At 46.1% G+C, this 25,243-nt stretch overlaps 1 protein-coding gene across 1 annotated transcript; it reads left to right on the forward strand.

The window, feature by feature from the left end:
• OTUD6B (OTU deubiquitinase 6B) lies at nt 1-23,934 on the forward strand. The gene is made up of 7 exons (XM_063924089.1): nt 1-190; nt 1,544-1,698; nt 2,617-2,709; nt 3,278-3,590; nt 5,158-5,219; nt 21,459-21,565; nt 22,785-23,934. The coding sequence occupies exons 1-7, from the start codon at nt 115-117 to the stop codon at nt 22,858-22,860; spliced, it is 882 nt and encodes a 293-aa protein (XP_063780159.1). The 5' UTR covers nt 1-114; the 3' UTR covers nt 22,861-23,934.
• Nucleotides 23,935-25,243: the final 1,309 nt, after the last annotated feature.

The following is a 25,243-nucleotide window of genomic DNA, read 5'->3' on the forward strand; positions in this document are numbered from 1 at the left end:
GATAATTTATTGGCTGGCACGCTGTCATGATACTCCTGGAGGGCCGTGACGTCACGCTGTGGATTGACGTCAGTGTGGTGATGCAGGGAAGGTGACAGTGCGGTGCTGGGCAGTATGGACGAGGAGAATGGCGACTCAGAGGAGGGAGTGCTGCTGAGACAGCACCGCAAGGAGAAGAAGGATCTGCAGGGTGAGGGCTTCGTCATGTATGCTGTAATTATCGTCTGTGTGAATGTATGTACTGTAAGTATATGTGTGTGTGAATGTATGTACAGTATGTGAGTATATGTGTTACATGTGTGTGTATGTTTCTAAGTATACGTATGTATGTAATAGGGGATCTGGTCTCTAGGTCGACAGTAACTAGGTCGACCACTATTGGTGAAGCAACACAGTGCACTAATTGGGTTTCCTGGTCACTCTACGAAGAAAATGACACAAAAAAATAAATAAAAAACTCATGTCGACCTAGAGACCATGTCAACCAATAGTGGTCGACCTAGTTACTATCTACCTTCCATACCACACCTATGTAATAGCATGTACTGGATGTAATGTGTGTGTGTGTATATATGTATGTATAATTTTTTTATATATATATATATATATATATATATATATATATATATATATATATATATATATATATATATATATATATTACTCTGCAGCAATAATGGCTCCCAATTTTTATGGAGAGAATTATAACAAAAATGAAATAATCGCTATTAGATGTTCTCTTAATAATAAATGGGTCCTCTTTATTATAATGCCATGTACCTGGATCTACACATATTAATGTTATAAAGTCCAGACCATGAGAATGCCGATTGGGAAATGTATACAATAAACCAAATGACCAGTGCAAGACTTTCTAAGTTGGGACAGTCCACAGAAAGAAATATAAATTAAGGATGCTTCGGACACCCACTTTCACCCTTTGGGTCAATCCCTTCTGACCTAAAAAAAAGATCCCAAAAACAGCAGATGTGCAGTATACACACTACCCAATAATTGCTCATTTCTAAATGATCCCATCAAACCCATATAGTTTCGCTGATAGTGTCTTCGTATACTAGACACTAGAAATCGTGCCGAGGTACATACCCTGTATTTTCTGTGAATGATGTGAACGAAATAGTCTGCAGCTCTCACTACATCGTGAGTAAAAGTGCTGCGTACACACTAGACCACAGGTTCTCAAACTCGGTCCTCAGGACCCCACACAGTGCATGTTTTGCAGGTCTCCTCACAGAATCACAAGTGAAATAAATAGCTCCACATGTGGACCTTTTAAAATGTGTCAGTGAGTAATTAATACACCTGTGCACTTGCTGGGTTACCTGCAAAACATGCACTGTGTGGGGTCCTGAGGACCGAGTTTGAGAACCTCTGCACTAGACAATTACTGTCCGTGTCGGCCAAAAGTAGCCATATCGCCCACAATTACTTAGTGTTTACCTAGCTTTACAGTCTTGGATCTTTATATTTATGATGTCTGATAATCCAGTATTACATTGTTCCTTCTGTTGACCTTTTATAGCCAAGATTCAGAGCATGAAAACGTCAGTGCCTAAGAATGACAAGAAGAGAAGGAAGCAGCTGGCCGAGGACATTTCCAGGATGGAATCTGAGCTTGATGAAAGACACAAACTGGAGCTTGCAGCGTTGTCACAGCAGCAGTCTGTGCAAACAGAGGTGACGGATGCCATGGTGTTTATTAGAAAAAAAGAATAAGGTTATGTTGGGTAGTTAAGATCTCAGAGGGGATTCCTTTTTCCCATGTTTCTGAGCCGCTAATAAGAGGCTGTTGGATCTGCTATTCCTCTTCTCAGCCAGCTTGAAGTTGCTTTTGGTGTTACTTACTGTAGTCCTGAGTTGCATCAGCAGAGTGAAGAATAGATGGTATTAGGCTATTTATTTACTTTTGACTAACTTGCCAATAAAGAATGCCGAAATATCCCCATTCCTCTCTCCATATTTGCCTGCCGACGGATAGGGCCTGGCCGGAGGAGTAGTCTGTGCAGAGGAGGTCAAACGTCTATGTTATTGAGGTTAATCCAAATGATACACATTCCACAGCTCCTTCCACTTCTTACTGCTCCGATATCCTCCATCACCCCTACTCTGATAACCTGCAGTCTTCTTACATGATGGAGACATTATCCCGGCTGTCAGGATCCCGCCAGCCATAATGCCGGCAATGAGTCCACTCGCCACGCTTCGCGCGGTTTCTATTCTCCCTCAGGTGGTGGCGTGGACCCACCACCCGCTTGGGAATGCCGGGGAGCGGTCGCTATTCCGACCACCGGTATTTTACCCGCTGTTGGGATCCTGAGTGCTGGGATCCCGAGAGCCGGTAGATTAACTGCATCCCCTTCTTACATACAGTATAGTGCAAAGCTGGGTTATATGTAATAGCGCCATGTTCCACATGGCACCACGTTGCTTCAAAGACTTATCACTGTATATTGACCAGAATTGCGAACAAATTTTTATAGGGGGTGAATGCACTAAATGAATGTTGAAACGTAGTGAGAACAAGATTTGTGATCCTTGCTATATGCTCCCTAGTCCTTTTTTATTTTAGTAACTGAGATTTGTTGTTCTTCTTAGCTGAGCAGCATTACTAATGACATCCACGATTTAGATCTTGGAAGCGAGGTGTCTGTTCATCAACCGCGTGTATCCAAAGCACAGAAGAGACGGGTAAAGACGTGCTTTCTGTTTTACTTTTTTAATTTTTAAAATTTTGTACAAATTGGAATATGTTAGTATCTTTTGTTTTCTTGTGCTGTTTTCCTTGTATGATGGACACGCTTGTACAGATTTAGGCCCATATTTATCAAGCCTTGGAGAGTGATAAATAGCACGGTGATAAAGTACCAACCAATCCGCTCCTAACTGTCATTTTTCAAACACAGCCTGTGATGTGGATGTTAGGAGCTGATTGGTTGGTACAGTATTTTATCACCGTGCTATTTATCACTATCCAAGGCTTGATAAATGGGGGCCTTAGTTAGCATATCTGGTTGTACAGTGCATCATCCCATACTGTTCAGTTCACTGATGAGCCAGACTGATTTAACTTACAGGATCTCAAACCAGATTGACCAGTGATGTCCCCATCTTATCCCCCCCCCCCCCCCCCCCCCGTCCTCCTTAACTCCTTTGTGAGTGGCCAGTGCCTGTTGCCTCTGACGTTGCACATTTTAGTTTTATCATGCCACCAGCTGCAGATTTAAATTTCTTAAAGGGATTTGTGTAACCTTTGTAGGAGAAGAAAGCCAGCATGGAGAAAGAAAGAGACGAGCGCATTGCGGAGGCTGAAGTAGAGAACCTGTCTGGAGCTCGGCACCTGGAGAGTCAGAAGCTCGCCCTTATTCTGTCAGAGAGACAGCTGCAGATTAGACAGATCCCATCAGATGGTCACTGTATGTACCGAGCCATTGAACAGCAGCTGAAGGAGCGTGAGAATAGCCTGACTCTCACAAGTCTCAGGCACCAAACCGCCGACTATATGCGGAGCCATGCAGATGATTTCCTCCCGTTCCTCACTAATTCTACCACTGGAGAAATGTACACTCCAGGTGAGATTTATACATGAATTAATTCTGATTAGGAAGTTGGAAAATGGTAAAGAACAATTCCACCCAAAACTAAAATAGATGTAGTTTTGGATCCAGTTCAAAGGCAATAATAATTGAAATTGTGCATTTTGTGAATCCATTCGCATGCGGCTCTCACCCTACCCCTTGGTCTGTTTCATTCAAGTCAAGTATTTGTCAGTCCCCATGCTCCATGAATTTCCCCCTCTGCTAAAAGGGCACTGAAGGCTGACTTATTTGCACCCACATACATGCAATGTTACATAGAGCTGGACGGGACCAGGAAGCTGAGCGCCGTGCAAGTATGCCGGCTGGCTTGCCAAGCTGTAGGGTGGTGTTTCATGTTTAAAGCATCAAATCTCTAGCCCATAATAATACAGCATCCTTTACTACTACTGTAGACGAACCCTTTAATATGTATTGGGTACAGTTCAAATTAATTATATAACAAATTATGTAAACCAAAACAAAAAAGGGGCTCAATTTATAAATTCTTCTGCAGATTTTTTTTTTTTTTTTTTATTCTTTTAGTCCTTTTATACATATTTAATATTAATATACCAGTTTATATTCCAAAGTCCAGTAGGCAAACAGTGAAAGTTTAGAATCAGCAGGGAGTCAAGCATACCATTTTGTGAATATGGCAAAAAGCCTTGAAGGGTTTGGCAGCCTTTAGATTTGTGGCCACTTGAGGGCACTTCTAGTTAACGTATTCTTTCTCCGTGCTTCATGTCATGTTCATGAGTGAGAAAACGTTAGTGTTCACCTCTCATACATAGGACTAAATGTAATAGGGTGCAAGAAGCCGGAAGGTGTGAGTTTATGCAAGTATGCCCATATTTTTAAAGCCAAAATCATTTACAAGGCAAAACCAGGTTGGCATTGTACCGGTCCCGCTGAATGCTGGTGGTGGTGGGTACAGTAGTATTCCTAAATCCTTCTTCCCCCTTCAGTTTTCCTATTATGTTGTATTTGATTGTGCAGAATCACAGTTCTCATCACCACGGCCAAGACGCAAAACATTTATACATATTTATGTGTTTTGCCATGTGGCAGCCCATTTTGCAACACTGTTAAAATCTTTCTGTAGCAAGTTGCTATCCTACAAGGTCATTAACAAAAAGATTGATAAGATTATGGTTCAACACTGATCCATTTATTTGTACCCTTTATAGTCTAAGCTTCAACTAGTTAAGGCATGTCCAAACTGCGGCCCTCCAGCTGTTGAGAAACTACACATCCCAGCATGCCCTGACACAGCTTTAGCCTTCTCTGACAGCAAAACTGTGTCAGGGCATGCTGGGATATGTAGTTTCACAACAGCTGGAGGGCCGCAGTTTGGACATGCCCGAACTAGTTCCTTATCCATGTACACCCTTTCTTCCTAGACTTTGTACTTGCACCTTATGTAGCCTACAGTACCTTACTGTTTCTTCCGTGAGAAATTGGTTGTCTGTTGTGATGGGACGCATGTAGAGAAATGCAAAAACATTTGTCACTTTACAGGACTTTGCAGTCTATTATAACAACGTTGTATTGTCTTATACAGAAGAATTTGAAAAGTACTGCACCGAAATAGCAAACACACCAGCCTGGGGGGGCCAGTTAGAGGTAAGTGCAATCATGTCATTTATAAAGCCATAATGTTATTTTCTCTATCGTCCTAGTGGATGCTGGGGTTCCTGAAAGGACCATGGGGAATAGCGGCTCCGCAGGAGACAGGGCACAAAAAGTAAAGCTTTAGGATCAGGTGGTGTGCACTGGCTCCTCCCCCTATGACCCTCCTCCAAGCCTCAGTTAGATTTTTGTGCCCGGCCGAGAAGGGTGCAATCTAGGTGGCTCTCCTAAAGAGCTGCTTAGAAAAGTTTAGCTTAGGTTTTTTATTTTACAGTGAGTCCTGCTGGCAACAGGATCACTGCAACGAGGGACTTAGGGGAGAAGAAGTGAACTCACCTGCGTGCAGGATGGATTGGCTTCTTTGGCTACTGGACATTAGCTCCAGAGGGACGATCACAGGTACAGCCTGGATGGTCACCGGAGCCTCGCCACCGGCCCCCTTGCAGATGCTGAAAAGAGAAGAAGGTCCAGAATCGGCGGCAGAAGACTCCTCAGTCTTCTTAAGGTAGCGCACAGCACTGCAGCTGTGCGCCATTGCTCTCAGCACACTTCACACGGCAGTCACTGAGGGTGCAGGGCGCTGGGAGGGGGGCGCCCTGGGAGGCAATGTAAACCTATTTTTTTTGCAAAAAATACCTCACATATAGCCTCCGGGGGCTATATGGAGATATTTAACCCCTGCCAGAATCCGTTGAAGAGCGGGAGACGAGCCCGCCGAAAAAGGGGCGGGGCCTATCTCCTCAGCACACAGCGCCATTTTCCCTCACAGAAAGGCTGGAGGGAAGGCTCCCAGGCTCTCCCCTGCACTGCACTACAGAAACAGGGTTAAAACAGAGAGGGGGGGCACTAATTTGGCGTTAGAAATATATAAAAAGATGCTATAAGGGAAAACACTTATATAAGGTTGTCCCTATATAATTATAGCGTTTTTTGGTGTGTGCTGGCAAACTCTCCCTCTGTCTCTCCAAAGGGCTAGTGGGTCCTGTCCTCTATCAGAGCATTCCCTGTGTGTGTGCTGTGTGTCGGGACGTGTGTGTCGACATGTATGAGGACGATGTTGGTGAGGAGGCGGAGCAATTGCCTGTAATGGTGATGTCACTCTCTAGGGAGTCGACACCGGAATGGATGGCTTATTTAGGGAATTACGTGATAATGTCAACACGCTGCAAGGTCGGTTGACGACATGAGACGGCCGACAAACAATTAGTACCGGTCCAGACGTCTCAAAAACACCGTCAGGGGTTTTAAAACGCCCGTTTACCTTAGTCGGTCGACACAGACACGGACACTGAATCCAGTGTCGACGGTGAATAAACAAACGTATTCCTTATTAGGGCCACACGTTAAGGGCAATGAAGGAGGTGTTACATATTTCTGATACTACAAGTACCACAAAAGAGGGTATTATGTGGGATGTGAAAAAACTACCTGTAGTTTTTCCTGAATCAGATAAATTAAATGAAGTGTGTGATGATGCGTGGGTTCCCCCCGATAGAAAATTATTGGCGGTATACCCTTTCCCGCCAGAAGTTAGGGCGCGTTGGGAAACACCCCTTAGGGTGGATAAGGCACTCACACGCTTATCAAAACAAGTGGCGGTACCGTCTATAGATAGGGCCGTCCTCAAGGAGCCAGCTGACAGGAGGCTGGAAAATATCATATAAAAGTATATACACACATACTGGTGTTATACTGCGACCAGCGATCGCCTCAGCCTGGATGTGCAGAGCTGGGGTGGCTTGGTCGGATTCCCTGACTAAAAATATTGATACCCTTGACAGGGACAGTATTTTATTGACTATAGAGCATTTAAAGGATGCATTTCTATATATGCGAGATGCACAGAGGGATATTTGCACTCTGGCATCAAGAGTAAGTGCGATGTCCATATCTGCCAGAAGATGTTTATGGACACGACAGTGGTCAGGTGATGCAGATTCCAAACGGCACAAAGGTGTATTGCCGTATAAAGGAAGAGGAGTTATTTGGGGTCGGTCCATCGGACCTGGTGGCCACGGCAACTGCTGGAAAATCCACCGTTTTTACCCTAAGTCACATCTCTGCAGAAAAAGACACCGTCTTTTCAGCCTCAGTCCTTTCGTCCCTATAAGAGTCATATTTGCCCAGGGATAGAGGAAAGGGAAGAAGACTGCAGCAGGCAGCCCATTCCCAGGAACAGAAGCCTTCCACCGCTTCTGCCAAGCTCTCAGCATGACGCTGGGACCGTACAGGACCCCTGGATCCTACAAGTAGTATCCCAGGGGTACAGATTGGAATGTCGAAACGTTTCCCCCTCGCAGGCTCCTGAAGTCTGCTTTACCAAGGTATCCCTCCGACAAGGAGGCAGTATGGAAAAAAATTCACAAGCTGTATTCCCAGCAGGTGATAATCAAATTACCCCTCCTACAACAAGGAAAGGGGTATTATTCCACACTATATTGTGGTACTGAAGCCAGAAGGCTAGGTGAGACCTATTCTAAATCTAAAAAAATTTGAACACTTACAAAGGTTCAAATCAAGATGGAGTCACTCAGAGCAGTGATAACGAACCAGGAAGAAGGGGACTATATAGTGTCCCGGGACATCAGGGATGCTTACCTCCATGTCCCAAATTTGCCCTTCTCACTAATGGTACCTCAGGTTCGTGGTATAGAACTGTCACTGTCAGTTTCAGACGCTGCCGTTTGGATTGTCCACGGCACCCCGGGTCTTTACCAAGGTAATGGCCGAAATGATGATTCTTCTTCGAAGAAAAGGCGTCTTAATTACCCCTTACTTGGACGATCTCCTGATAAGGGCAAAGTCCAGGGAACAGTTGGAGGTCGGAGTAGCACTATCTCGGATACTGCTACAACAGCACGGATGGATTCTAAATATTCCAAAATCGCAGCTGATCCTGACGACACGTCTGCTGTGCCTAGGGATGATTCTGGACACAGTCCAGAAAAAGGTGTTTCTCCCGGAAGAGAAAGCCAGGGAGTTATCCGAGCTAGTCAAGAACCTCCTAAAACCAGGAAAAGTGTCAGTGCATCATTGCACAAGGGTCCTGGTAAAAATGGTGGCTTCCTACGAAGCAATTCCATTCGGCAGATTTCACGCAAGAACTTTTCAGTGGGATCTGCTGGACAAATGGTCCGGATCGCATCTTCAGATGCATCAGCGGATAACCCTATATCCAAGGACAAGGGTGTCTCTCCTGTGGTGGTTACAGAGTGCTCATCTTCTAGAGGGCCGCAGATTCGGCATTCAGGATTGGATGCTGGTGACCACGGAGGCCAGCCCGAGAGGCTGGGGAGCAGTCACACAAGGAAAAAATTTCCAGGGAGTGTGATCAAGTCTGGAGACTTTTCTCCACATAAATATACTGGAGCTAAGGGTAAATTTATAATGCTCTAAGCTTAGCAAGACCTCTGCTTCAAGGTCAGCCGGTATTGATCCAGTGGGAAAAACATCACGGCAGTCGCCCACGTAAACAGACAGGGTGGCACAAGAAGCAGGAGGGCAATGGCAAAAACTGCAAGGACTTTTCGCTGGGCGGAAAATCATGTGATAGCACTGTCAGCAGTTTTTCATTCCGGGAGTGGAAACTGGGAAGCAGACTTCCTCAGCAGGCACGACCTCCACCCGGGAGAGTGGAAACTTCATCGGGAAGTTTTTCCACATGATTGTGAACCGTTGGGAAATACCAAAGGTGGACATGATGGCGTCCCGTCTGAACAAAAAACGGGACAGGTATTGCGCCAGGTCAAGAGACCCTCAGGCAATAGCTGTGGACGTTCTGGTAACACCGTGGGTGTACCAGTCGGTGTATGTGTTCCCTCCTCTGCTTCTCATACCTAAGGTACTGAGAATTATAAGACGTAGAGGAGTAAGAACTATACTCATGGCTCCGGATTGGCCAAGAAGGACTTGGTACCCGGAACTTCAAGAGATGCTCACAGAGGACTTATGGCCTCTGCCGCTAAGAAGGGACTTGCTTCAGCAAGTACCATGTCTGTTCCAAGACTTACCGCAGCTGCGTTTGACGGCATGGCGGTGGAACGCCGGATCCTAAGGGAAAAAGGCATTCCGGAAGAGGTCATTCCTACCCTGGTCAAAGCCAGGAAGGAGGTGACCGCACAACATTATCACCACATGTGGCGAAAATATGTTGCGTGGTGTGAGGCCAGGAAGGCCCCACGAAGAAATTTCAACTCGGTCGATTCCTGCATTTCCTGCAAACAGGAGTGTCTATGGGCCTCAAATTGGGGCCCATTAAGGTTCAAATTTCGGCCCTGTCGATTTTCTTCCAGAAAGAATTGGCTTCAGTTCCTGAAGTCCAGAAGTTTGTCAAGGGAGTATTGCATATACAACCCCCTTTTGTGCCTCCAGTGGCACTGTGGGATCTTAACGTAGTTCTGGGATTCCTCAAATCACATTGGTTTAAAACCAGTCAAATCTGTGGATTTGAAGCATCTCACATGAAAAGTGACCATGCTCTTGGCCCTGGCCTGGGCCAGGCGAGTGTCAAATTGGTGGGTTTTTTCTCAAAAAAGCCCATATCTGTTTGTCCATTCGGACAGGGCAGAGCTGCGGACTCGTCCCCAGTTCTCTCCCTAAGGTGGTGTCAGTGTTTCACCTGAACCAGCTTATTGTGGTGCCTTGCGCCTACTAGGGACTTGGAGGACTCCAAGTTGCTGGATGTTGCCAGGGCCCTGAAAGTATAGGTTCCAGGACGGCTGGAGTCAGGAAAACTGACTTGCTGTTATCCTGTATGCACCCAACAAACTGGGTGCTCTTGCTTCTAAGCAGACTATTGCTAGTTGGATGTGTAATACAATTCAGCTTGCACATTCTGCGGCAGGCCTGCCACAGCCAAAATATGTAAATGCCCATTCCACAAGGAAGGTGGGCTCATCTTGGGCGGCTGCCCGAGGGGTCTCGGCTTTACAACTTTGCCGAGCGGCTATTTAGTCAGGGGCAAACACGTTTGTAAAATCCTACAAATTTGATACCCTGGCTAAGGAGGACCTGGAGTTCTCTCATTCGGTGCTGCAGAGTCATCCGCACTCTCCCGCCCGTTTGGGAGCTTTGGTATAATCCCCATGGTCCTTTCAGGAACCCCAGCATCCACTAGGACGATAGAGAAAATAAGAATTTACTTACCGATAATTCTATTTCTCGGAGTCCGTAGTGGATGCTGGGCGCCCATCCCAAGTGCGGATTATCTGCATTACTTGTACATAGTTACAAAAATCGGGTTATTATTGTTGTGAGCCATCTTTTCAGAGGCTCCGCTGTTATCATACTGTTAACTGGGTTCAGATCACAGGTTGTACAGTGTGATTGGTGTGGCTGGTATGAGTCTTACCCGGGATTCAAAATCCTTCCTTATTGTGTACGCTCGTCCGGGCACAGTATCCTAACTGAGGCTTGGAGGAGGGTCATAGGGGGAGGAGCCAGTGCACACCACCTGATCCTAAAGCTTTACTTTTTGTGCCCTGTCTCCTGCGGAGCCGCTATTCCCCATGGTCCTTTCAGGAACCCCAGCATCCACTACGGACTCCGAGAAATAGAATTATCGGTAAGTAAATTCTTATTATAGTGCCCCAGTTATCCAGTTTGCTTAACAGATGTAATGTACCTTTATATTTCCTGGCTGCATACACTGTAGAGGTAATCAATACCGATTCACTAGGAGCTGGAGGCATCATTGAAGTTCCGAGGTACAAAGTTATGAGAGTAGTCACCAGGTCCTAGTGAGTTCATGGGACTTTTCCACTGTGAGCTGTTATTGGATGCGCACTTAGTGTTGTCGTTGGTCCTTTTGAGGGCCTGCAGAATTTAAAGCACAAATACTATTCAATGCAAAAACACACTTGATTTTCCACTTAATACTATTTGCTGTCTTAAATAGTGCAGGCAGAAACACATACTTTGCTTGTAAAGCCGCCATTTAGTAACGTGAACCCCCCCCTTCCCCTTCCCCCAGTTTCTTAATTACTGATTTGTATTTTTCTCTAACATCCTAGTGGATACTGGGGAACTGTACTTTAGTACCATGGGGTATAGATCAGGTCCACTGGAGCCTGGCACTTTTAAAACCTTTAGTATGTGTGTGCTGGCTCCTCGCCTCTAGGCCCCTCCTACCAGACTCGGTTTAGAAAAATGTGCCCAATGAGCCGGGTGCACTTCCCTGGCGCTCCAGAGAGTATCCTTTATTTTTTATTTTATTTATTTTCAACTTAGAGGGGAAACTGAACCAACCTCCTGAGGGTTAATGGTAATCCCAGCCGACAGGACACGGAGCTTCTGAGGTGAATGTTAACACTGGGGTCCTGGTTAGCGGGTCCCGGTGTGGTTTGGCGGCATGTCATGTGGCGGTAACTGGCCACGAGCTGCGGTGCCCGCCGTGGACTACGCAGGCTCAGGGCTCATGCTCCACAGTGCTCACTGTCAACTAGGTTTTGTGTGTACTGTTTTATGTTGAAATAAGCCAGTATAAACATTAATGGGACCGTACGCCATTACAAGGGGCGGGGCTTCCAGCAGAGCGGGAAGGCGCAATTTCCTGCTATATACAAAAAGAATAAACAACCGCGCTAATGTCGGGATTTGAATGCTTGAGCAGCCTTGAAGAAAAAAACACAAAACACTAGTAATTATATAAAACAAGGCGCTTGTTATATATTGCAACAGTTGTAAAGAACCAACAGTTGCGTGAACAATAAGTGCAATACCTGAAAAAAAGAAGGGTGGTTAATAAATGTTTACAGCCCTTTTGGGAAATTGTAGTCCCTTTTATGTAAAAACGGGTTCCGATATTAGCCGCAAGAAGGTGGAGAAATGTCCCAGATCTATCTATCCCTAAACTACCCACCTTAAGATTGCTGGCGGTGGGGTCGTGGGCTGCTGCTCCGTGCGGCTTGGTTCCCTTGTTTGGTAGTGCCGTTCTCTCCTGCCGCGTCTCCTGTGCGGCGTGCTGCGCTCCGTGACGGCTTCTGGAACCGGCTTTGGTGACGGCTTTATTCCGGTGTACTCAAATTGAACAGAGTGCACCTAGGACTGACCTGCTGTATGGTAGTGCTTTCCAACGCGTTTCGGGCTCCAGGCCCTTTATCGAGGATAGCACTGGTTTAGCCAACTTCCTTTTTATAGCAAAAAAAAACTTTTTTTTAAACTTTTAAAAAAAAAAACTTTATTCATAATTTTAAAACAGGGATTTTCTCCCAGGAAGTGGGTAAAAAAGGCGGTATGCACATGGCTGATGTTTCTATACTAACGGTATTGCACTTTGTGGGAAAAAATGTGCAGATGAATTGACAGATTAAAAAAATAAAAAATGGGAAAAATCGAGATTGGAATTTGTCAAGCAACTAGAAAAAATTAAAAAAAAAAAAATTGATGAGGGAGATGGATGGTTTTTATATATATATCAAAATAAGGAAGAATATTTAGTTTTATTACAAAAAAACATTAAGCTCTATATCAACATTTAACCCAGATGGCTGTAAAGTTTGCAATTTCCTGCTGCTGCGGATCATCAAGGCTGCATGCACGCTGCTCCTCCACGGACCCACACTGTTGCAGACTCTGTATTGGTACCAGGGGGTCATAGCAGGGGGAGAGCACACCAGCGTTAGTGCGGCTGCACATCTATAAGGTTATACACATAATTTCACACACTGCGCTGCTGTGTTTGTGTGCTGGTCTCCATTTCTCTGTGTCACTCCAGGGGCTCTCTAGGGTCTGTGTGGAGGTGTTTTTTCAGTGAGCTGCGCTGTATTACAGTTGTGTAAACATGCCTATTGACATGGTTATGTGTGCTGCTTGTAACTCTAGCCCTTCTTCAGCAGGGTCCCTCGTGTGAACTCCCCAGTGCGCGGCGGCATAGCGTTTGCACGGCTGCTAAAACTAGCTAGCGAGCGATCTACTCGGAATGACCCCCAGTGTTCCTGATCTCCACAGGGACACAGTTCACATGCACCTGACTGGCTAGATAATTTTAAAAACATGATTCAGAATGTAAATTCAGAATTAGCTGCAGCTAAAATGGAGAGACAGGTGTTAAAACAGTCTATTGATTGTATGGCTAAAGCAGCAGATACCAGAAAGGCTTCTCAGCCTCCTCTGTTGGTTTCACATAAACGCTCACTGCCACAGGTGCTCCTGTCTGATTCTGATCAGCCTGATGTGGATGATGATGATGATATGGATGAGGATGGCTCTCTGTCCCCTGGGATGGAGGCCCTCATTTATGCTGTAAGAGAGGTTCTTGACATACCCAATCAGGAAGCAGAACCAGATGAGGAGTTGTACTTTAATGATAGAACCAAGACCTCAGCCACTTTTCCTGTGTCTAAGAAATTAACCTCCCTGGCCAGGGAGGCATGGGTAAACCTGACAAGAATTTTAAAATTCCTCAGATCATTTTATCTACTTTTCCCCTCCCAGCTGAGGACAGGAAGGTATGGGAAACCCCCCTCCCCCTGTCAGTCGATACGTCTGTATCCAGACTGTCTGAGAAATTGGCACTGCTGGTGCCAGGGGCTATATGCCTTAAAGACCCTGCTGACCGTAAAATTGAGACCACTCCCAAGGCAATTTATATGGCAGCAGGCGTAGCACAGTGCCCCACAATAGTTTGTGGGTGGATTTCCAGGGCAGTAGTCAAGTGGTCCGATAATATTATTAATGGATTAGACACTTTGCCCCAGGATGAGGTCATTACTCTGCTGCTACACATACAGGATGCTGCAAATTTTATAAGTGAGGCTATAAAGGAATTGTGTAAGATAAATGGCCGCACTAATGCTATGGCAGTTTCGGCACGCAGAACTTTGTAGTTAGGTCAATGGTCAGTGGAGGCTGATTCCAAAAAGGGTGTAGAAAATCTTCCCTTTTACAGGTGATGCCTTGTTTGGGACAAATTAAATAAATGGATCTCCCAGGCTGCGCCACCTGCTAGAAGTTCTTACACAGGACCTTACTTGCAGTCCTTTCATGTGGCAAGGTTCAGAGGCAGGGGCCGAGGGGTCTTCACTGCTTCCAGAGGATCTCGTGGAAAGTCCCGTAAACCTGCAACTGCTGCATCCCTGGACCAGTTCACCGTATCCCCTGCTGCTAAGCCTTCCGCGTGACGGTTGGCCCCAGCAGCAAGACGACTTTCAGGTGGGTGCTCGCCTTCAACACTTCGCCAACGTGTGGGCGAAGTCCTGCTAGGATCCTTGGGTGAGGGACCTCATTTCCCAGGGATACCGGCTGGAATTTCGAGCCTCCTCGCAGATTTTTCAGATCGGGCTAACCAGTTTTGCCCGCTGCAAGAGTTACCTTGCAAGAGGCTATTCAAAAAGTTTTGCGGATAGGGGTGGTGGTTCTGGTACCTCCTCCATTACACAACTGGGGTTTTTACTCCAGTCTTTTTTGTCGTTCCAAAACCAGACGGTTCGGTTCGACCCATCTTAAACCTGAAGTCTCTAAACCCGCATCTGTGGGTGTCCAAATACAAGATGGAATCTCTGCTGGCAGTGGTGTCCGGTCTGGAGGAGGGGGAATTTCTGGTATCTCTAGATGTCAAGTATGCTTACCTACACATTCCCATGTGGCCGCCTCATAAGGCTTACCTCAGGTTTGCCATTCTGGATGACCATTTCCAGTTTCAGGCCTTGCCCTTTGGCCTATCTACAGCTCCGAGGGTCGTCACCAAAGTCATGGCGGAGATGATGCTGCAACTGCGCATGATGGGAGTCAACATTGTCCCCTACTTGAACGATCTCCTGATAAAGGCTATGTTCAGTGAGTGTCTACTGCAAATCATCGATCTGACGGCTCGCCTGCTTACGGATCATGGGTGGATCCTAAATTTTCAGAAATGTCACCTGGAACTGACCCAACGTCTTCAGTTCCTGGGAATTATACTAGATACAGTGTCTCAAAAGGTGTTTCTCCCGATGGACAAGGCCTTGGTTATCCAGGCTATTATTCGCTCAGTGCTCCGTCCTCGCTAGGTATCCATACATCTTTGCATCCACTTGCTGGGTAGGATGGTTGCTGCTTATGAGGCAATCCAATACGGCAGATTTCATGCCTGGCCATTTCAGCTGGATCTGCTGGACAAATGGTCGGGGTCTCGCCTTCATATGCATCAGGAGGTAACCTTATCTCCAAAAGCCCGGATTTCTCTATTATGGTGGCTACAAGTTCCTCACCTGGTAGAAGGCAGGAATTTCAATATCCACTTGTGGATTCTACTGACAACGGATGCCAGTCTCCCAAGGGGCCCACTTCCAGGGGATATGGTCAATTCAGGAATCTGCTCTGCCGATAAACGTCCTGGAACTCGGGGCAATTTACAATGCTCTTCTGCAAGCTTACCATCTCCTGAAGGATCAGGCGATCCAGGTTCAATCGGACAACGCCATGGCGGTGGCATACATAAACCGACAAGGTGGAACAAGAAGCAGAGCAATGATGCGAGAAGTGTCAAAATCCTCCTCTAGGCAGAGGCCAACGCAAGGGCCATCTCAGCCATATTCATTCCAGGAGTGGACAGCTGGGAAGCAGACTTCCTCAGCAGAAACGACCTCCATCTGGGGGAATGGGGCCTACATCTCCAGGTGTTTCAATTGTTAATTCACCGGTGGGGCTGTCCACAGATGTATCTGATGGCTTCTCGTCTCAACAAGAAGCTATGCTGTTACTGTTCCAGAACGAGGGATCCGCAGGCTGTAGCAGTGGACGTGCTGACGACACCATGGACGTACCAGTTTGTGTACCTGTTCCCTCCTCTACCGCTAATCCCAAGGGTTCTAAAAAGACTGAGAAGGGAAAGCGTTCAAGCAATTCTAATTGCCCCGGATTGGCCTCGATGGGCGTGGTACTCGGACCTCCTAAGCATGGCTCTGGAGGATCCCTGGCCTCTGCCGCTCCAAAAGGATCTTCTTCAACAAGGTCCGTTCATCTATCCAGACTTGCAGCGGCTACGTTTGACGGCTTGGAAGTTGATCGGGAGATTCTAGCAAGAAAAGGTCTTCCCTCCAGGGTTTTCTCATACGTCCTAGAGGATGCTGAGGACTCCGTAAAGACCATGGGGTATAGACTGGATCCGCAGGAGATATGGGCACACTATAAGACTTTGAGTGGGTGTGAACTGGCTTCTCCCTCTATGCCCCTCCTCCAGACCTCCGTTAGACTTTGTGCCCAGGAGTGACTGGACACACACAAAGTTTTCTTCTTACGAAGTTGGTATCTGGCTTGATATCCAGGATTGTCTTTGCTATTTCACCGGAGTGATGACAGTACGATGGTGTTCCTTCAATAGTAAGAGCCATTGTTATTCTGTACTGGAACACTCATGATTAAGGCGAAGTCAAGACACAAGTGGTACAGATCGTTGTTTTTTATCTGACTTTTCTTCAACACAGGGGAAGGCTGTTGTTCCCAACGACGCAGACGTCGGTGGTGGGTATCACAGTAGATACGGAATGGTTGAGGTTCTGTGTATTCCTGTGGAAAGGGGTCTGAGGATCCGGAGTCGGATCAGATTTGCAGTGACAATCCATCAATATGTCTGTTGACGATGAGGACCTTAGAGGCCTTTTCGGTGAGCAGGTCAAATGCCGGAGTGGTTTTCCCGGGGCTGGTTGGAAATGTGGTCCGGGTCTCACCTGCACATGAGCCGGAATGTATTCCTAATGGCCAGGATATCGCTCCTGTTGTGTCGGTTCAGTTCTCACCTCCTAGAGGGGCGAAGGTTCGGAATCCAAGATGAGTTCCTAGGGTCCATGCATGCAGATCTCCGAGACTAGGGATCAGTGCTTGCAAGGGAAGTATTTACAGTGGAACTGATCAAGCGGAGAAGCTTGTCTGCAATACGTTGTCTTGGATTAAGAGTTATTTTTAATGGACGTATGCTTCGTGATCTGCCGTGTTAATTCTGTCGAAGACTTGACAGCAGTAGTGGTAGTAAACCGAACAAGGAGCAAAGCAGTAATGGCAGATGCTGAAAGTTTTCCGCTGGGGGGAAAAGACTGGTAAATGCTATATTAGCAGTCTTCGTTCCAGATGTGAACGATGGAGAAATGGTTTCCTCTGCAGACGCAATCTCCATCCGGGAGAAATACGGTCGTCATCGAGAAGTTTTCACTGAAACGATAAGTCTTTGAGTGCCTCAATTGGACATGTTGGCATCTCGCCTCAATGAGAGATCTCAGAGTTATTGTTCCAGGTCAGAGGACACTCAAGATATAGCAGGGGACACCTTGGGAGTTTTAAGTTGGTCTATGAGTCCCCTCCGTTTTCACTCATCTGAAAGTGATAAAAGTAAGAAGAACAAAGGTTCAGGTGCTCCTCATTGTTCCGGTTTAAACGAGGAGGGCTTGGTATCCAGTTCTGCAGGATTTACTCTTAGAAGATCCCTGGCCTCTTCCTCTGCGTGAGGAACGGTTACGACAAGATCGGGGCATGTATCAAAACTTACCGCGGCTGCGTTGACGGCGTGGCGGTTGAACGCCATATCCTAACCAGAAAGGATATTCCCAGTGAAGTCGTTTCCACACTTCGGGCTAGAAAAGAAGTAACAGCAAAGCCTTGCCACCGTGTTTGGATAAAATGTGTGTCTTGGTGGGATTCCAAGAAGGCTACTACGGAAGATGTCAGCTGGGTCGTTCTTCTCCATTCTTTGCAAGCAGCTGTGGGTGCAGTCCTAAAGTTAGGCTCCATTTCAGTGAGGTTTTGGCCTTATAAATTTTCTATCAAGAAAGAATTGGCAACCTTTACGGAAGTTCGGACCTTCATGGAAGGAGTACTGCACATCCAACCTCCATTTGTTCTCCCATTGGCACCGCGGGACCTTGATGTGGTGTTGCGTTTTCTTGTGTCAAAATGCTTGGAACCTTTATGTAAGGTTGTGTTAGGATTTCTCGCTTGGAGAGTGGTCATGCTTGTGGCTTCGGCGCCCGCAAGGCGGATGTCAGAAGTAGCGGCTGGACCTCACAAGAGTCCCTGTTTGATTTTCCAGGTGGATAGAGCGGAATTGAGAACTCGGATAATAGTTCTGCCAAAAGTGGTCTCTGTTTCGCAGAAACCTGCCTATTTGATGCCTATGATTGATTAAGCATTGGCGGATTCAAGGTCTCTCGATATAGTCAGGGCTTTGAATATTTATGTCGCCAATTTGGCTCAGATTGGGGAAACAGAGGTTCTGTTTGTCCGGTATGCCCCAGCGTGGTTGGGGCGCCTGCGTCTCTGCAGTCTGTTACACGCTTGATCTGTGATATGATTCAGCGTGCTTTTTCTATGGCTGGATTGCCGTTACCGAAGTCGGTGGTGTCTCATTCTACTAGGTAGATGGGCTCTTCTTGGGCAGTTGCCCGAGGAGTCTCGGCGGTTCGACTTTGCCGAGCAGATACTTGGTCAGGTTCAAACACTTTGGCTAAGCTCTACAAGTTTGATACCCTGGCTGATGGGAACCTCATGTTTGCTCAATCGGTGCTGCAGAGTCGTCCGCACTCTCCCGCCCGGTCTGCAGCATCCTCTAGGACGTATGAGAAAATAGGATTTTAATACCTACCGGTAAATACTTTTCTCTTAGTCCGTAGAGGATGCTGGGCGCCCGTCCCAGTGCGTACTGTGTCTGCAGTTATTGGGTATGGTGACACTCTTGTGGTGTTTCTTTTCTGTTAGGCTGTTGCTGACGTTGTGCATGCCATGGCAGGCGGTGTCTCATCATTGGTTGTGTTGACACACTGGTTGTGTTACATATTCTCTCAGCATGTGGCTGTGTATTGTTCATGCCGTTGGCTGGTATTCTATTGAATACCACGTTCTGCTGTATATTCGTGGTGTGAGCTGGTATGACACTCACCGTGTTTTAACAATAAATTCTTTCCTCGAAATGTCCGTCTCCCTGGGCACAGTTTCTAACTGAGGTCTGGAGGAGGGGCATAGAGGGAGGAGCCAGTTCACACCCATTCAGAGTCTTTTATAGTGTGCCCATGTCTCCTGCGGATCCCGTCTATACTCCATGGTCCTTACGGAGTCTCCAGCATCCTCTACGGACTAAGAGAAAAGGATTTACCGGTAGGTATTAAAATCCTATTATTTCCACCATGGTCCAGGCCAGGAAGATGGTTACGTCTAAACACTATCATTGTATCTGGAAAAAGTATGTTTCCTGGTGTGAAAGTAGAAAGGTTTCTCCCGTGGAATTTAGAATTGGTCGTTTTCTACTCTTCCTGCAAGCAGGAGTGGATATGGGCCTTTGTTTAGACTACACCAAAGTGCAGATTTCTGCGCTCTCTATTTCCTTCGAGAAACAACTTGCCATGTTGCAGGAAGTACAGACTTTCCTAAAAGGAGTTCTTCATATGTAACCGCCCTTTGTACCTCCCACAGCTCCATGGGATCTTAATGTGGTGCTGTCCTTACTTCAATCGGACTGGTTTGAACCCTTACATAGGGTGGAGTTGAAATTTCTTACCTGGAAGACTGTGATGTTATTAGCATTGGCATCTGCCAGACGTGTCTCTGAACTGGGGGCCTTATCCTGTTAGAGCCCTTATTTGATTTTTCATGAAGACGGGGCGGAACTCAGGACCCGATCTCAGTTTTTACCAAAAGTGGTTTCAGCTTTTCACGTGAATCAACCCAATGTGGTTCCAGTGTTGTCTGACGCTTCCGTTGGTCCAGAGTCCTTGGATGTGGTGAGGGCTCTGAAGATTTATGTCCTGTATGTTGCCACCAAGATTGGTCGTCCGGCTACTAAGCAATCAATTGCTCGTTGGCTCAGGTTAACCTTTCAACAGGCCTATGCTTCGGCGGCTCTGCCTTTGCCTACGTGTATTCCGGCCCACTCAACGAGGTCTGTGGGCTCTTCCTGGGCAGCTGTCCGGGGTGTCTCGGCCTTACAGTTGTGCCAAGCTGCTACTTGGTGTACTTTTGTTAAATTCTGACGGTTCGACACCTTGGCCAAGGATGACCTTCAGTTTGGTCAGGCGGTTTTACAGGGGTCTCGGCACTCTCCCACCCGTTTGGGAGCTTTGGGACTTCCCCATGGTACTAAAGTTAGAGGACGTTAGAGAAAATAGGAATTTGATACCTACTGGTAATTCCTTTTCTCATAGTCCGTAGTGGATACTGGGTGCCCGCCTCAGTGCTTCGATTCCTGCTTACCTGAGTAAGTATTTGGTTGACCCGCCATTGCGGTCCCGTTATGTTGTTGGGATGGCTGTGCTATCCTGGTTAGATTGGTGTTGCTATCCTCTGTTCTGGTTAGCGCCCTCCTTTCGGTTATGGTTGTGTGTTGGCTTAGTGCCTCACCGCTGTTGTACCTGTTTTCTTTTCTCGTGGCATGTCCTTCTCCTTGGGCACAGTTTTCCTAGACTGAGTCTGGTAGGAGGGGCATAGAGGCGAGGAGCCAGCACACACATACACACACTAAAGGTTTTAAAGTGCCAGGCTCCAGTGGACCTGATCTATACCCAATGGTACTAAAGTACAGTTCCCCAGTATCCACTACGGACTACGAGAAAAGGAATTGCCGGTAGGTATTAAATTCCTATTTTTTTTAACCGGAGATGAAAATAATAGGTCATGCTAGGTGTCCGACAATATCTGCAAGACCTATAATAAAGTGTATTTTCAGCAGCACTATTTATTTAATAATCTAGGTGCCTTACTATCTGGTCACACACATAGGACCTTATTCAGCAAGGATTGCAGTTTCTGCTAAAGAGCAGTTGCTGCGATTAAATAGTTGCCGCCTAGAAACAGAGAAACGTCCATTTCAGAAATTGTGACTGCATCGCAATATCCGGGCTGATCGCAAAACCATACGCAATTACTGGAACATCGAAGATTTTTCCTATCTGCACCAGGCAAGGTCATCTACAATTCTTGCGACACAAAAGACTGTAAGTGGTCATTGCTGACGTCAGAGGCCCTTTTTTAAAAATGCTTGGCCACGCCTGCGTTTTTTTTCAGACAAACCCAGAAAACGTCAGGTTTCCGCCCAGAAACGCCGACTTCCTGTCAAACAGCGACTGCATTGCCATCACTATGTGTACGCGTTTTCTGTCAATATATTAACTCGCGCATGTGCGATGCAAACGCAGTTGTTCGATTAATCAGCTGGGTTGCGATTTGCAAACTTTGCAATCCTTACTGAATGAGGTCCTTAGCCAGCATGCTGAGTTTTCATATAGAAGGCCCATTGATTTCCATCTGGTAATTTAGCATTTTGGCTTTGTGTTCCAGCTCCGAGCTCTGTCACACATACTGCAGACTCCAATAGAGGTCGTCCAGGCAGAGGCCTCGCCTATTGTCATTGGTGAGGAGTATTCCAGCAAGCCTATCACTGTAGTGTAAGTATTTTCTGAAGGGGTATTACTTTTATAGTCACTGGGTGGAGCATTTCTCTATTTTATGAGGGGTCACATTCATCCCCTGTAAGAGTGCCTTCTTTGTGGTATACCAGTGGGGGGTTGGGTATGCGTGACCTCCGCCGGGATCCCGGCAGCGGATTGCTGGGGGTGGGGACGCGAGCACAACAAGCCCCTTGCCGCAGGTTCTATTCACACTCTATGGGTGGACAGCTATGAGTTTGGAATAGTCCCTGCTAGTCTGCATGCGACTGTCGTGGACACCCACGAGTGGGAATAGTCCCTGCTAGTTTACATGCCGACTGTCGAGATTCTGAGGAGGCGGGATGTAGGGGGAGGTAATGTGACCGGTGGTCTCCTGATCGCCGGTCATATAACTACATCCCCCAGTGGGGGCTGCTTAATTGAGCTTGGCCCCAGTAGCTAACACCATCTGTAGACGACATTGTCCATTGTAGACCATAGGCTACACTCTGCAGTAGTCACCGGAAGAGGGATCTGTAGAATCCCACCTCAGCAATGGCCCCTTGAACATGTGTGGTCAGCAGAGGGGTCCTGGAGGAGACGTGAAGTGATCGCATTGGCAATCGGGACCACTTTCTCTGCATTTGATTCTTAATTCAGATGGGCGATGCTACTTTCTTACTGCAGCTATAAGCATTTATAATTATTGAGTCTAAAACTGGTGATTAATAAATATGCCCTTAAAATAGATGTTTCCATTCTCGATATATAATCTTTGTGTGAATCTGCATTGTATGTATGTGTGTTTGAGTACTCTATAATTGTCATTACTTCTCAGCCTTGGTCATATGAATGTATATCAGTGCTGAAAGCAGGGTGGTATGGAACAGCCCACCACTGGAACATAATTTATAAGGAGCATTTTTGTGTATGGGACATAAAATGGTGTCAGTGGCATAACTGTGTGTGGCATAATATGTAATAGGCATTGCGGTGTGTGGCATAATGTGTATTGGGCATTACGGTGTGTGGCATAATGTGGCCATGCCCCTATTGTCATGTAGCCACTCCCCTAGTTTTGTGTGACCATGCCCCCAATGACACGTGACCACAGCCATTTTTACTATCCGTACCACTGAGAAAAAAATTCTACTTGCACCACTGATGTATATTATTGTAGCTGTTGTTACACAATACATACAAACATATAAATGTGCCATTTTTGCTTTCTTTTCAGATATATGCGCCATGCTTATGGGCTGGGAGAGCATTATAACTCTGTAGAACCACTAAATGTGACACCTGCAGACTAGATCTGTGTTGAATGTCCAATGCTGCTGAAGAACCATCCTAAATGAAAGTGTGATTATTCCTACACAAGAGTGCATTATGTCCAAGCACAAGAGGCAGCCTATTTGTGGGCTGGATCAGTGTAATGACAAAGCAGCCTATGAAGGCAGCAGGGAATTGTCCCTTATGAATATTTTATATAGGCCTCCTAAAAGTTCCTACCAAATAAGGTTCATACTATTTCTGGACACAAAATGGCTGCCTCCGCTCAGTGGGAGTGCCAGACCATGATGTGCTTTTATGATGCCGCTGATTACTGATGAATTGTTAGGATGTATTTTTGTTAATACTGGTTCAGCTCACAAAATGGATGCCGCTACTCTGTAAGGCGGTGGTTGCACTGTAAGGATGTCATTTTTTATTTTTACATTTCATTGAACCAAGATGATGATCTGTCCTCTCATGGAAAGAATACCTTCTAAACCCTTGAACTTTTGCCCTTACTTTGTAAGTGACTACTTGTAGCATAGGGTATTATTTACCTCACGAGCGGCCCCCTACCTCATTATATTACACCCAGCATTAGTGGTTGTGATGGCTGAAGGCAACATTGAAATTAACCCCAAGCTTTAAAACTGGGTATACACGTTCTAGTGGTGCGATTTGGCAATGCAGTGTAACAGTACACCACATCCGCTGTACACACTAAACAACCAGCTGTATGATGGCACAATGTATTTTTTACATGCTGCATGTATCTACACCGCATCGGCCATGGATTCATCCCATTGGACGTGGAGCACATCCAATGGAACTATTCAATCAACAACTGATTGGAGGTACACATTATGCGATGTGTGCGATATATTGTTCCGAACCACATCCATAATGATATATCGCACAGTATATCGTATAGTGTGTACCCAATTTAAGGAATGCTGATATGAGGAAGGAACACCTAGGATTATAACTACACTGCTTCCTCTTTCCAATCCTGCCTTGGCACAAGGGTCCAACTCAGTCTGGGGGTTACAATATCTGTAGCACTTGTTGGTCATCCCTAAATATCTGGTAATAAATTATTTTCTCTTTCCAAATACTTGTCTCTACTTGACTCTCAACTGGAAAAAAAACAAAAAACATATAATGGAAAAATTTACATATGTTGGGCAAATATGACCTTGCCACAATGTAGGTTAGAATAACCATAATCCATATCCAAATAATATTATTACCTTTCCCATCCATTCTCTACATTATGCCATTGCATCATTGCGGTTTCTTATGCCTATAAAGAAATTTAGTAAAACACATCGGGTGGTATTCAATTGTTTTTGCGCTGGCAGCCTCTAGATGGCGCCCAACAGAGCAATTCAATTGTTGCTTCGTTCGGGCACGATGGCTTGCGGCGCTGGCATTTCAGCTTGCACCCCCAGTGGGTGGTGAGCTGAAATGCACAAAAAGTGACCTGTTTGGGTGCCCAAATGGGACTTTTTGCGCTTTGCGCCCATTAGTTTGCTTGGGTTTAGCTGCTTTCCTCGGCTAAACCCGACCTCTATGGGGCATGAAAGCCAAGATAAAAAAGATCAATTTAATATCGCCCCGTGATCTCCCGTTACTTTAGACGGGAGATCAGGCGCGATATAACAATTGAATATCGCCCTTAAGATTATGACAGTTAAAATAGCTCCGCACAAAGGTGGTCATTCCGAGTTGTTCGCTCGCAAGCTGCTTTTAGCAGCTTTGCACACGCTAAGCCGCCGCCTACTGGGAGTGAATCTTAGCATAGTAAAATTGCGAACGAAAGATTAGCAGAATTGCGAATAGACACTTCTTAGCAGTTTCTGAGTAGCTCCAGACTTACTCGGCAACTGCGATCAGTTCAGTCAGTTTCGTTCCTGGTTTGACGTCACAAACACACCCAGCGTTCGCCCAGACACTCCCCCGTTTCTTCAGACACTCCCGCGTTTTTCCCAGAAACGGCAGCGTTTTTTTCACACACACCCATAAAACGGACAGTTTCCGCCCAGAAACACCCACTTCCTGTCAATCACATTACGATCACCAGAACGAAGAAAAAACCTCGTAATGCCGTGAGTAAAATACCTAACTGCATAGCAAATTTACTTGTCGCAGTGCGAACATTGCGCATGCGCAATTAGCGGAAAATCGCTGCGATGCGAAGAAAATTACTGAGCGAACAACTCGGAATGAGGGCCAAAATTCTGTATTTTTGTTTGGATGGGGTTTGATGAAAAAAGAAAACAAAAAATACAATGCACCTGCCTGTTCTTCCAAAGTGCTTTTCCAGCCATTTATATGTTCGCTAGAGGTATCACTCGTAGCTTCCAAAAGCAAATGCATATTTTTTTTGTATAATCGGTTTTTATTGAAGGTTTTAGTTGC

This window comes from Pseudophryne corroboree, chromosome 5 (assembly GCF_028390025.1).
Source record: "Pseudophryne corroboree isolate aPseCor3 chromosome 5, aPseCor3.hap2, whole genome shotgun sequence".
Lineage (NCBI taxonomy): Eukaryota > Metazoa > Chordata > Amphibia > Anura > Myobatrachidae > Pseudophryne > Pseudophryne corroboree.

Coding starts and splice junctions, on each gene's coding strand:
- OTUD6B (XM_063924089.1), top strand. CDS start 115: ATGGACGAGGAGAATGGCGACTCAGAGGAGGGAGTGCTGCTGAGACAG. Junction 1,699..2,616: donor AGCAGTCTGTGCAAACAGAG/GTGACGGATGCC, acceptor TGTTCTTCTTAG/CTGAGCAGCATTACTAATGA. Junction 3,591..5,157: donor TGGAGAAATGTACACTCCAG/GTGAGATTTATA, acceptor TGTCTTATACAG/AAGAATTTGAAAAGTACTGC.